Source organism: Bactrocera latifrons, unplaced genomic scaffold, assembly GCF_001853355.1.
Source record: "Bactrocera latifrons isolate USDA-ARS-PBARC rearing strain unplaced genomic scaffold, ASM185335v1 scaffold_534, whole genome shotgun sequence".
NCBI lineage: Eukaryota > Metazoa > Arthropoda > Insecta > Diptera > Tephritidae > Bactrocera > Bactrocera latifrons.
Window position 1 is genome coordinate 27726 of NW_017537195.1, and position 13168 is coordinate 40893.

General features: G+C 36.7%; 2 protein-coding genes across 4 annotated transcripts in view; one reads left to right on the forward strand and one right to left on the reverse strand.

Annotated features, from left to right (window-relative positions):
• LOC108974167 overlaps window positions 1-3237 on the forward strand; it is a 5166-nt gene extending 1929 nt beyond the window's left edge. For 2 of the 3 annotated variants that reach the window (XM_018941858.1, XM_018941860.1), the window contains exon 2: window positions 1148-3237. In XM_018941858.1, coding sequence (XP_018797403.1) covers window positions 1191-1880 — 690 coding nt within the window. In that variant the 5' untranslated portion in view covers window positions 1148-1190 and the 3' untranslated portion in view covers window positions 1881-3237. The remainder of the gene's footprint in view (window positions 1-1147) is intronic. The other variant, XM_018941859.1, reaches the window with a different exon arrangement.
• A 1036-nt stretch (window positions 3238-4273) lies between these two features.
• LOC108974166 (sphingolipid delta(4)-desaturase DES1) overlaps window positions 4274-13168 on the reverse strand; it is a 16723-nt gene continuing 7828 nt past the window's right edge. Inside the window, exon 2 of the mRNA XM_018941857.1 lies at window positions 4274-4953. Within this exon, the coding sequence (XP_018797402.1) occupies window positions 4386-4953 (568 nt within the window). The 3' untranslated portion in view covers window positions 4274-4385. The remainder of the gene's footprint in view (window positions 4954-13168) is intronic.

The window sequence follows — 13168 nt, forward strand, 5'->3', positions numbered from 1 at the left end:
AGTTGATCCAAGCAGCACAAAGGCTTGGCCAACACATGTTCTAGTCTTGATAGCAGACTGAACTCAGTAGAAAACAAGCTCGAAACTTTCACTGGTGCATCAGCTCCAACTGAAGAAATTATAGCAGAGTTCTCCGAACGCAAAAGACGGGAATAGAACGTCATTATGTTGAATGTTCAAGAGTCAAGGAGAGCAGATGGCAAAGACCGTCTTGATGATGACGGAGCTACCGTCCAGTCCATCTTGCAAATCGATTCGCCTTTCGAAATGGATGAATTGAAACTCCGACAACTGGGTCGCCTAACTGTTGGCCGTAACCGCCCGCTGCTAGTTGAAACAACTTCCCCATCTGTTGCTCGTGCTATATTAAAGTCTAAACCACCGGAACCTGTTGACGGATCATCCAAAGTCATATTTAAATCAGATCTCACTCCCGCTCAGTTGACGCACCTCAAGAACCTTCGCACACAGCTGGATTTTCTGGTAAGGAATGGCGATTCCTCTAAGACAATAAAATACGTTAATGGCGTCCCGAAATTAGTCAATAAGAATTTTCGCTCGTTCAACGACAATTCAAACAATCTTGCACATCCACTATCAATGTGAGGTTACTACGTACCAAGCTCGGCAGTTTTCTCACAACAGCAGCGACTAGCAGTATTGATGCTTTCTGCATCACTGAGTTATGGCTTCACCCAGCTATCCATGATGGGGAAGTTATAGATGACTCATTCAATATTTACAGGAAGGATAGAAACAATATCACAAGTGATAGTGAACGAGGTGGGGGTTTTTTCATCGCAATAAAGAAGTTTGTGCTCGCTGAATATATTCCAGTCATTGATGATAGTATTTAACACATCTACGTAAAAATTAAGTACAATAGTTCAGATATCATTATTGGATGTGTCTACATTCCTCCGAGAGCATCACTAGTCGCTTACCATGCGTTTCACGATACCCTCCAGTACTTGAAACTAAAACACAAAGATACCAACTTCCTCATCACGGAGGATTTCAACCTTCCAAGTAGCTCGCCTCATATAGACTGTGAAAATTTACTCTATGAAGGCTTCTCTCTGTTAGAATGTCGCCAATTTAATAACATTCAAGCCGATAATCATAATTTACTTGGTCTTTGTTTCAGTAATCGGCATATACACGTTGATCACACGCAGGCAATTACCGCAATGGATCGATACCATCCAGCCCTTGGTATCACGATTGAACTCCAGCTCAGCCTCAAACCAGTAACTTTACCTTTCCATGATTTCAAAAGTGCTGACTATGAGAACCTTAATGCATTTTATCTGAACGTCGATTGGTTGAGCCTGTATTCATCCTCTACCCTAGACAGCAAAGTTGTAGTCTTCTATGACATTATTCAAAGAGGTATATCTACATATGTGCCTGTCCGTTCACAAAACATCAACAACTTTCCGTACTGGTTTTCAAGGGAATTAAAACACAAAACGATACTTAAGAAGGAAGCCCATACTACCTATAAGAAGTGCAATTGCAAAAAGAATTATAGAAAGTTTAGCGAACTCAAGAGAGAATGTAAAATTCTCAATAAACAATACTACAAGAATTACATAGATAAAATTGAACAAGTACGGGATGACGCTAATGTGTTCTGGAAATTTGTTAAACACAAAAAAAGAGGTAATGGTGACATCCCATCCACCATGTCCTGGGATAATCTGACGGGAGACTCAGGTATCGATATTAGCAATATGTTCGCATCCTTTTTAAATAGTGTGTACAACCAAAATTCTCACCAGTGTTCACCGTCAATTGAAGTAGTACCAGCTCCGACTGTCACCATTGATGAATTTGGAGTTAACATCAAGACGTCCATAAAATGTTGTCGACACTGAACTTGAAGAAAGGTGCTGGTCCGGACGGCTTACCAAATATGTTTCTTAAAAACTGTGCAGACAGCCTCAGCGAGCATATCACATACTTATTCAGCTACTCACTACAAAATGGTGTCTTCCCAACTAAATGGAAATCATCCGACATCTGTCCTATTCACAAGGAAGGCCCAAAGTCCGAAGTCGTTAACTATAGGCCAGTTTGCATTCAATCAGCTTTTTCCAAGCTTTTCGAGAAGATAGTTCTCCCACAAGTCACTGCATTCTTCACAAATATTATCACCAACAAGCAGCATGGTTTCGTCGGCGGAAGGTCGACTTCCTCCAACCTGTTTACCTACGTAAATTATCTACTAGATGTACTTAACAATGGCCACTCAGCTCACACCATTTCCAGCGATTTCAGCAAGGCTTTTGACAGGGTGGATCATACTATTCTGCGAAACAAACTTAGAAGATACGGTATATGCGGTAATGCACTGTGTTGGATTCAATCATATCATATAGGAAGGCATTTCCTGTCTGCTAAGCATAATGTAACATCAGGAGTAAATCAGGGGTCACATCTGGGACCTATTCTCTTTCATATCTTCGTAAACGACATTGGCGATCAATCAGAATTTTTGCTGTATGCAGACGATTTGAAGATCTTCAGAATGCTAACCAGTGAGCAACACCTTCGAGTTCTTCAGAATGACATAGACAAGCTTTCGTTGTGATGCCGATTCAACAAATTGGACTTGAATGTCAGAAAATTCTGGGATTCATTACTAGAACTAGCAAGGATTTCATGAATCCCATCTCACTGCCCGCCTTTATTCATCAATGGTTCTGCCAATTTTAGAATATGGCTCCGTAATTTGGACGCCTTATACCGATGCAGCCTCTAGTCATATTGAAAAAATACAATCAAAGCTATATAAATGTCTTGGCTATCGATATGGTATTCCTGGTGGTTACAACACAGTGTCTGATGTCTATATACACTATAACATAAACAGCCTGCAAGAACGTCAAGTAGCTGACATGATATTTTTCTTCAAAGTCGTGAACGGCCTTATCGATGCGCCAGACATCATCCGCAGTTTCCAATGTGTATCAGTGGGTCTCTCACTGAGACGTAACCGTCTCCTGAAGACTATGAAAACTACCAAGAGCTACGTTTTCAATGGTCCTCACAACCGTCTGGCCAGGCTCGTCAACTCATTACATAGTGATGTGGACTTCTATAGCGGATCACTCAGTGCCTTCATCCCGGATATCAAATCACGTCTACTGCAATATCCCTAGTCTCAACTTTTTCACTTTCTCCTTCCTAATTTGCTATAATTTGTTCTTAATACTAATATTAAATACTATTAATGCCTCCCTTTTAATTACATAAAAAATATTATACAACTTTAAATTATTTAGTTGTATAATACCGTTTGGTGTATGTATACTTAAATTAAGAAGAGATGTTTTTGTAAACATAAAGAAGACGGCCAATTGTGAAGTTTTCGAAAAAAAAATCTATTGTTTTGTTGCATTATCAGATAGTATACACTGTAATAAACATTCTCTCAAATTTTGAACACGGTTCTTGTATAAAGAGAACGGAGTAGGGAACGCCACAACTCCACTCTTTAAACACGTTTTTCTCAAAATGGCGTTTTTCAAAACGGTTTCACTCTCAAAGAAAAGTTTTGAAGATTTGAAGACATCGCACAGGACCTTTTCTTTTACATGCATAATCCAATAAATAAACGTAAAAAAACATTTTGTATTCCTCATGAATGTATTTATTAAAAAAAAACCGATCGAGTAGTTAATTTCAACATTAAAAAAAGTAGAGAAAATCAGTGATTTTCGAAGGGTCACACTGAGACGCTTCCTTAAATAATAAATGCTAATCCTATTTAGAAAAGGTAAATACTTAGCAAAAAAAAAAAAAAAAAATTACGCAACTTATATCCAAAAACGTCCATGACTTTATTTATTTGGTTCATAGCATACAAATATCTACATATACAGTAATATACATTCATGTATAATACTTCATATTCAATAAAGATAATTAATTTATACATACGTAGATATAAAAATTTTATTTTGTAACGGTTTTTAGAAATGGCCTCTTAGTTTATGCTTATAGAATTAATAGAGTTTGTATTTTATTACATTTAAGTAGAATCATTTTATGTTTAAATAGGATGTAAATATTTGGTATTAATTTAGTTTAGTCTATATTTTAAATATGACAAATTATTTGATGCAAAAAAAAATTTGCTGCAATATTTGTTCTAAATCGCAATATATTAAAATAATTTATGAAAATAATACATCAAAGACTAATACCATTTTACGAACTTGTTCAGTTTGCCTTGTTCTAAAAACACAAATTTTATACCAACGAATGCACATAAAATAAATGACGTTTTATTCATTATTTCATATAAATAGAGGATTATTTTCAATACGTTGTGAATATATGCAAAATTTTTCTTTAAATTTTTATTAGATTAAGTTTTATGTTTTGAGTCCTCGCTGATGACGTTTGACACGAGCGTATGGACCAACAGCAGGATCGGTAACGAAATCATAAAGGACTCGTGACCAGCTCGTATGTTGGGGCATTGCTTCGTAAAATTCGGGAGCGATGCGTTTTACATCAGGCAGTCTCGAACCTGGAACAGCAGGAAAATCGTGATGTTCGTTATGATATCCCACGTTAAATGTTATCCAATTCAGAGGTCCATAATATGAGTATGTTTCGAAACCTTTTGCGAACATATAGTGCTCCGAAATAAAATGTCCGGCCACAGGATGTAAGCCCATTGCCAGTATAGAACCGATCACTAGATAAGCTAGTGCTTTCCATCCAAAGAAATAAACGACAAATGTGTTAAAAATAAACTGAATAATAGTGTTGATAATTTCAAGTCCGCTGGGTGGTTTTGGATTTATGACTAGTGGTCGAAATATGTAGAAAAATGGTTGTAAACAAACCCAAACAAACTTTCCAAAAGTTGTATCAAACAGCTTAGCCTCTAATAAAGTAGGAATATCGGTATCTATACCCTCGTCTCCTTGGTATCTGTAAATAATAAAGATAATTAATTTATAATAAATGAAAGTGCCCTAACACAAGTTTCAGAAATTTTGTTTTTTGACCAAATATCATTCATTTTAAAAGCAAGATATATTATTGTTGTATAGTATCAGCCGTATGCTGACATCCTCGTCGTAAAAATTCCTACTTTAATATAATTTGTCAGGTATTATTTTCCACAGCGTTAAATTTAACAAGATTTAGGCTGTTGAGTAGATTATATCATTTATCTACAAAAATGTCACTTGCTAATGTCGTTACCGATATATTTTTATGCTAATCTAGCAGTCAGTACGGAGTTATGCACATTATCACAATTGTATAATGCAAACATAACAATGCATCTGAATTCACCTAGCAATCGACTTGCCGAATCAAAATAATTCGTCTATTATTACCATTCAATAGAAAATATTTATATTATTATTACTCTAATTACTTCAAGTTGTTGGTCAGAATACGTATTATGTATTTTATTACGTGGCACAAGGTTAATTAATAAAACAAAAATGTATGTATCGAATTTATATTCTTAAAGATAAGACAATAAAGTATAAAAATAGTTTGTTAACGTTTTATATATAATTTGTTTATTAATTGTTAGCACAGACAACATCATGAAAATTCAGTTTACAACTTAGGCTTCTAGTCTCTTAAGTCTTTTAAAAACTTATTTTTTTTTTTTGTTCTCTTAAACATATTTACACAAGGTCATAAAAATTGTAAGTTTAAAGTTGTTTTGTCGCGAGGAAAATTTTTTCAAACAACTTTAAGCGTATTTCATAAATCCACCCCCGCTATAGGTAGGTAGGGATGCAGCCCTATCGTGCTCAACTAGCACTTGATGTGCCATTTTGCTATAGTTACATATATGCAAATTTAAATGGGTTTTTCTCAAAAGTACTTTTTTCAATTGGCGAGGCATTAATTGCGGCAATTTTTTGTGCTTCTTTTTAGAATTGGATTTTGCGTAGAAGTACGGTAATTTCAATTGATTTGAAATTATTGCCTAAAAAATTTATTTTTCTGTTCAAATACCAACAATATTGAAGGAATCAATATTTTCGAATTTCCGCACGCGCTTCTATGAGTTTGCTCCAGGACGATAATTCAGAATGCTAAATGCCTCGTCGGGGCATGCTTAAATAAAACCGATCCAAGAGACATCGTACAATTTGGTAATTATACTCAACAACAACATTAACCGAAAAAAGGCGTTTTTCATCAGTTTCAGGTTGAAACTTTATAAAGGTTTCAATAGTTCTGGGAATTAATGATTGTCACGCAAAAAATAATAATGAATTTGATCATAATTTTATGGTACTCCTCGTTGTACCAGCTGTTCTTTCTCATTTTCCGAAAACCAAAAGTTTCAGTTGCAGCTGTTCGCTTATACCGAGTTGTTGCCGAGTGCTCTCAGAGAGCTGTAGTGCAAGTCTAGTGAAAATCGTTCGGCTGTCTGTTGTGATTGCAGCTTCTCGACATTGAACCTTCCTTGTGTATGTTGATGTGCACAGATGCGGGTGCAAGTCATTGCTGCACGAAGATAGTGGTCCGAGTGGATGTAAGGACCTCGGAGCGTACGCATATCTAAAACACATATACTGACTAGCTTGATGTATTTTCTTATGCTGGAATGTAGTACTAGGGATAACCATATTTCGAGCCCCGGCGAAGTCGATCAACGTTGTTATTGTTGTTGTTGTTGTAACGGCAGAAATTCTGCCGAGTTGACAGTCCTTGGCCGGATAAAAATCCGGGTCCGCTCCAGTTTTCGTGGACCCGACTGTCGTGGGACTTAAAAAAAACAGAAAGAATGCTTTTTGGCCAAATCAACTGATCTGATATTCAAAATAGTCCCCTTCTGCTTCAAAACAGTTTTTTGCACTGTCCAAAAGCATGTCGAAAGAGTGTTGTAGCCCGTTGACCGGTATAGCCGCCAGTATGCCGGTGCAATGAGTGGCCTCTACGTCTTCATAACGCTTTCCTTCCATGGGCAAATGCAATTTCCGAAGAGGAAGAAGTCGCACGGTGCCATATCAGGTAAACACGGCGAGTGGTTTATGGTGAACCGGATTTTTATCCGGCCAAGGACTGTCAACTCGGCAGAATTCTGCCGTTACAAAAACAACCCGTTCCCACGACAGTCGGGTCTACGAAAACCGGAACGGACCCGGATTTTTATCCGACCAAGGACTGTCAACTCGGCAGAATTCTGCCGTTACAACAACAACGGTGCTTTATGGTTAAAATGTGATTTTCGGTCAAATAATTCTGAGCAATTTTTGGTCGTCAGTCAATTTGTGCGGAACAAACCGTGCACACACCTTTTGCAAGAGCAAATGTTCGGTCAGAATGCGATAAATCTCGTTTTGGAGATCTTTAATTCCATTCACATGAATTTCAATGATGATTTCGGCTGATTTTTGATGAATGCATGCACACCTTCGACGGAATTTCCGGTGATCAGGGATTTTGATTGGCCCACATGTTGATCGAAATGTATGTCCTCACGACCATTTTGAAAACATTGAAACCACTCGTGCACTCTGCCACGGGATAAGCAATCATCGCCATAAACTTTGTTTTATCAATTGAAACGATTAGGCAGAAGTTTTACCAATTCTAAAACAAAATTTAATGTTGGCTTTTTGTTCGAAGCTCATTTTCGCACCAATAACACAAATATACTGACACTTAAAACGCAATAACTTCACTTCCAATCGATGAATTGTCATGAAATTCTCACTGGACAATCGATAAAGATGACAGATTCTAACACACCAGTCGACATATAGATAGCGCCAACAGGGGGCGCTAAATTCAATTCTGTTTAAACTTTGTGTAAAAAAGATTTTGTTTACTTTGGAACATACTTCAAACAGTGGTAATTTCCCCCTTCAGACGCGAATATCTCGATAACTATTTGTATCCCTAAAGTTTAGATAAATATTAATCTGGAGAATCTCCTCTATCCGATTCACTTCACCAATTCGTTTTTATCCATTTGTTTTATGTTAAATACTGTAAAAACTACTTTTATTCTAACATATAAAACACATAAAAGAACTCAAAAAATAAAGAAAAGAAGTAATAACCCAATGACAGAATATAATTAACATATTATTAATTTTTCGCGCTTAACGCTGTTCGGACCAATGTGTCTTCAATTCGACTGGGCTGTAGATAGTCTCCCCCGATTAATGTTCAATTAAAATCGGTATGTACGGATAGAGGAGGTTCTGCAGATTAAGAGTATATGTATATATAGCTGCCGCAGGCTTATTATTATATGCTTGCAACCTGTTGCTACAGAGTATTATAGTTTTGTTTACCTAACGGTTGTATGTATCACCTAAAACTAAGCTAGATGTTTGATAAAAGATCAAGATGACGAGAAAAGTTGAAATCCGGGGAACTGTCTGTCTGTCCGTCCGTGCCAGCTATAACTTGAGTAAAAATTTAGATATCTTAATGAAACTTAGTATGAAGGTTTTTAGTACAAAAAAAAAAAAAAAAAAAAAATACGAATTCGTAGATGGGCCTTATCAGACAAATGCCTCGACATTAACCGAAAACCTATAAAGTGCCATAGCTAAGCACTAAATTAGCCATGATTCCAATTTACTACTACGATAAAAGCAAAAATGCATCTTAAGCCGCCAATAAAATTTGCGTAGTTTATGAACCCGGTACAGTTTCCATTTCCACCGCACAACGATGGTTTCAACGTTTTCGTTCTGGTGTAGAGGTGGTCGAAGATGCGCCACGCTCCGGAAGGCCTGTCATTGAAAACTGCGATAAAATCGCTGAATTGGTCGAAAGTGACCGTCATAGTAGCAGCCGTGACATCGGTCAAGAGCTGGGAATGAGTGATGAAAAAAAAATTTATGAACAATTGAAAATTCAATAAAAAAATACCGCAAGACTTTTTTGACAACCTATTAATTAAATTTAATAAACAAATTATATAATAATATTACGTAATAAAGTGTAAAGTAAATATTATAAACTCTCTTTCCATGAATACGAATTTTAGGTATTTTTTGACGCGATAAAAAAAAATATATATGGACTATCCATTTTTTTACATGCTTTTTATTGATATTCTAACAATATAAAACATATTGTTGTCCTGGTGTGCAGGATATAATTCCTTTCCTAAAATGAAAATTTATGCGAAATCCGTGAAGAATAAAAGTTTCGTATTTTAAGTTTTTTTGTGGTTCGGAATTTAAAAAAAAAAAAAAAAATATTTCGAAAGCTCTTCGTAGAGCGATACTATAATGTATAAGATAGCTGTGTGTAAAATTTAATGTGAATCGGTTGAGTGGAAATTGAGATATCATGCACACCGTTTCTAGAAAAGCGTTTATTAAAAATCGAAATTGTTTGATATTTTGATTTTAGAAAAGAAAAATTAACTATGTTTTAAAGATAAATTATATAATATTTTAGTACTCTAAGGAGGAACTGCAAAAGACTCAGTGTGGAATGTTACAGTAATTACATATACAAAGTTGAGAACATGGTCCAGTCTGACACCAACGCTTTTTGGAAATTTATAAAAGATAAAAAACAAAATAAATAATAAATCACGGCAATCAGCTCGTTGATGCTAACTCAAATGGATCGTCAACCAACGTTCACAGCTTAGAGGTCCAATACAATGATGTACTCCAGCAGCTACTCAAATTAAATCCAAATAAAGGTGCCGGACCCGATGGGATACCAAACGTCTTTTAAAAAAACTGCGCCATCGAGCTCTCTTCAATCAGGTAGTTTCCCTCGTGCCTGGAAACTGTCTTATGTGAGTCCAATACACAAAAGTGGCCTAAGATCTGAAGTAGCTAACTACAGGCCCATCTGCATCCAATCAGCATTAGCCAAGCTCTTCGAAAAGTTGGTTCTGCAATACTATCTCTAACTTTCAAGGATATCATCACTATAAAACAACATGGACTATGTACTCAACGCACTGAATGAAGGACAAAAGGTACATTCAATCTACACCGATTTTAGTAAAGCTTTTGACCGTGTTGACCATATGATACTCGTCTCAAAACTCAATAAATATGGCATCAATGGCATCACACTGGATTGGCTTAACTCATATTTAATTGACAGGTTCCTACAAGTCAGGGTTGACGGACATCTGTCTAGAGAATATGAGGTCACATCTGGTGTTCCTCAGGGATCGCATTTAGGTCCACTACTCTTTAATATTTTTATCAATGACATTGTAAACAATATACAGTCTGAATGTCTGCTATATGCCGATGATTTGAAAATCTTCAGAATTATTTCTAACGATTCCGATGTCACACAACTATAACAAGATATCGACTGATTAACAACCTGGTGCCTTAAAAATAATCTCGATCTCAATGCGAAAAAGTGCGCTGTCGAATCCTTCTCACGCTCTCATAACAACATTGTCACCAACTACAAACTCAACAACGAGTATCTACAGGAATTAACCGAAATCAAGGATCTTGGAGTTATTATAGACAATAAACTCACATTTGCAAAGCATATTGACAAAATAACTGTGCAAACTTTTAAAGTGCTTGGACTCATCATCAGAACAGGAAGGGATTTCAACAACCCGAACTCTCTGGTCACACTATACCGTTCACTTGTACTGCCAATACTAGAGTATGGCTGTGTAATCTGGTCTCCATATACTGATACACTCATCAACCAAGTTGAGAGAATTCAAAACAAGTTCTGCAAGACATTGTTGTTCCATCAATCGTTAAGGATGCAGGGGCTCTCCACTGAGAATATCCGCTCCCGTTTCAGACTCAACAGCTTAACCTCGCGTCGGAAGGTCTCTGATGCGGCATTTTTCTACAAAATAGTCAACGGTCTGTTTGACTCCTCAGAAGCACTCAGCAGTTTTGAGCTTGCTCCTGTTAAAAACTGCTGTTAAAAACAACAAAGACTCAACGAAACTACGTATACCACGGACCAAATAATAGGATTGCTCATCTTGTAAACTCATTACACACAGACATTGATTTTTATGGAGGGACATATCAAGCTTTCATCTCGCAAACCAAAAATTTACTGTTTATCTACCACTAACTCTTTACTTACATTCAACCGTTGTGTATATATATCACTTTCCACATTCTTATCTCTATATCATTTTCTATTTTTACTAACTATTCGATGTATAAAGCCGATTGGCGTATGGTTTAATAAATAATTAAATAAATATAACAAATGTAAATAATATATATTTTTTTGTTATAATAGGCCTTTTATAAAATAAAGGCATTTTACGACTTCAAAGTCAAAAATAGGTCGTGCAACTAATTAAAAACGCTTTCTTGTTTTTTGGAAAAATTATTTTTATTTCGGTTTTAAAGTTAATATTTGGTTGCAAAACCATTATCTTCAATCACGGCTTGACATCTGCGAGGTATTGACTCCACTAAACTTTGCAGATGTTCTTTGGAATATGATTCCATTCTTGTTGAACCTTTTCGTAATATTCTTGGAAATTTCCAACATTATGGGAACGAACTCTTTTCTTTAAATGTGTCCAAAGATTTTCGATTGGATTTAGGTCGGGGCTGCTGAAAGCCAGTCTAATAGAGTCACCATATTTTCCTGAAACCATTGCTTTGTAGCACGCGCAGTATATTTCAGGTCGTTAGCTGGTAAATTAACGTTACGGGCATATTATCATCAGCATATGGTAACATTACGTTGTCCATGATTGATATGGATTTAAACTGGTCCATACGCCCATCGATTTTATAAATAGGCCCACCACCTCGCGACAAGGGACCTCAAATCATTATTCAGCCGCCACCATGCTTTCAAGTTGGCCTATGGTATTTGGGGTCCAACTCCTTGCATCGAAACCTGCGGACATAAGCTTTCCCATCTGAAGAAACCCTATTTATCTTACTTTCATCAGAAAATAAAACTCTTTTAAAATCTTTTGTTGTCCAATGGCGGTATTTTTTTGCAAGCTCTAAGCTCGATTGCGTTCAGAGAGTAATGGCTTCTTCCTTGAAACTCTTCCAAAGAGTAATGCCTCGCGTATTAGTCTTTTTACGATATCTGCAGATGGTGCGTTTGGATTTTCTCCAAAAACCGCAGCTCGAATTTAATTTGCCGTCTTGTGGGGATCCTTCTTTGGGCCGCGGATTATTAATACGTCCTAACGAAGAGTTAATTTCCGACCTCTTTTCTTTCTAAGCACTTGTTTTGTTGTTTTATTTTTGTTGAAATACCCAACTGCATTAAAAGCCATACGTTTGGAAATATTTAGAGTCTTTGCAATATCTTCATAAGATTTCCTATCCTTATGCATCTGTACGATCACAACTATAGTTCCCTCATCACAAGACTTGCGTTTGCCCATTTTTTTCACTAAAATTATTTATTTCCTTAAATGTAACTTATTTTAATGAAAATATAAATATTTAGTTACCTGAACACAACTAATTTACAATAAATCTTAAGAATTCAACACGCGTTGCTAATTATATGCATCTGATTCTCCTCCGTACCTCTTTATGGTACCATCCGACACCTTGCTGTGTTCACACAGTTCTCTGACTGCCCTCACGTACTCTCCAGTATCACCATTCTCGGGTATGTCGTGCCTTCTATCGCACATCACGTGAAACACCCTTCGACACCTCACAGCGTCCACGCGGTTCATTAGCCACGTCCACGTGCCCCTTGGCACCAACTTCTTCTCCACACTCCTCAGATGAAACTTCTTCGATACAAACACTTCTGCCGGTCTTCTGCTGCACTCCCTTTATCTGCTTCGACCCTTTCTTGCAAAATTTCTCAGTCACTATCAAATCTACTTGCTTCAGGATATCATTCCCCATCACGACATAATAACTTAAATCACGCTCATTTGCGACATGAAACTTAACTTCCAAAGGTATATTGTCTATAACCATTGATATCGTAAAACTGCCCATAGTTACCAATTCGCTGTTGCCWAWGCCAGCTAAATACTTCTTTTCGTTACTTAATTCAACATCAAACCGTAGCATCAACAAAGCATCATTCCGAATTAGACACAAATCGGAACCAGTATCAATTAACGAAGACATCGTTTGGGGCATGTTGTTGTTGTTATATCGATTATCAGTCCCCGTTGGGATGGTGAGGGTTATCAGTGTTGTCGTCGATGTCATCTAACGGGAGGCCCAGGAAA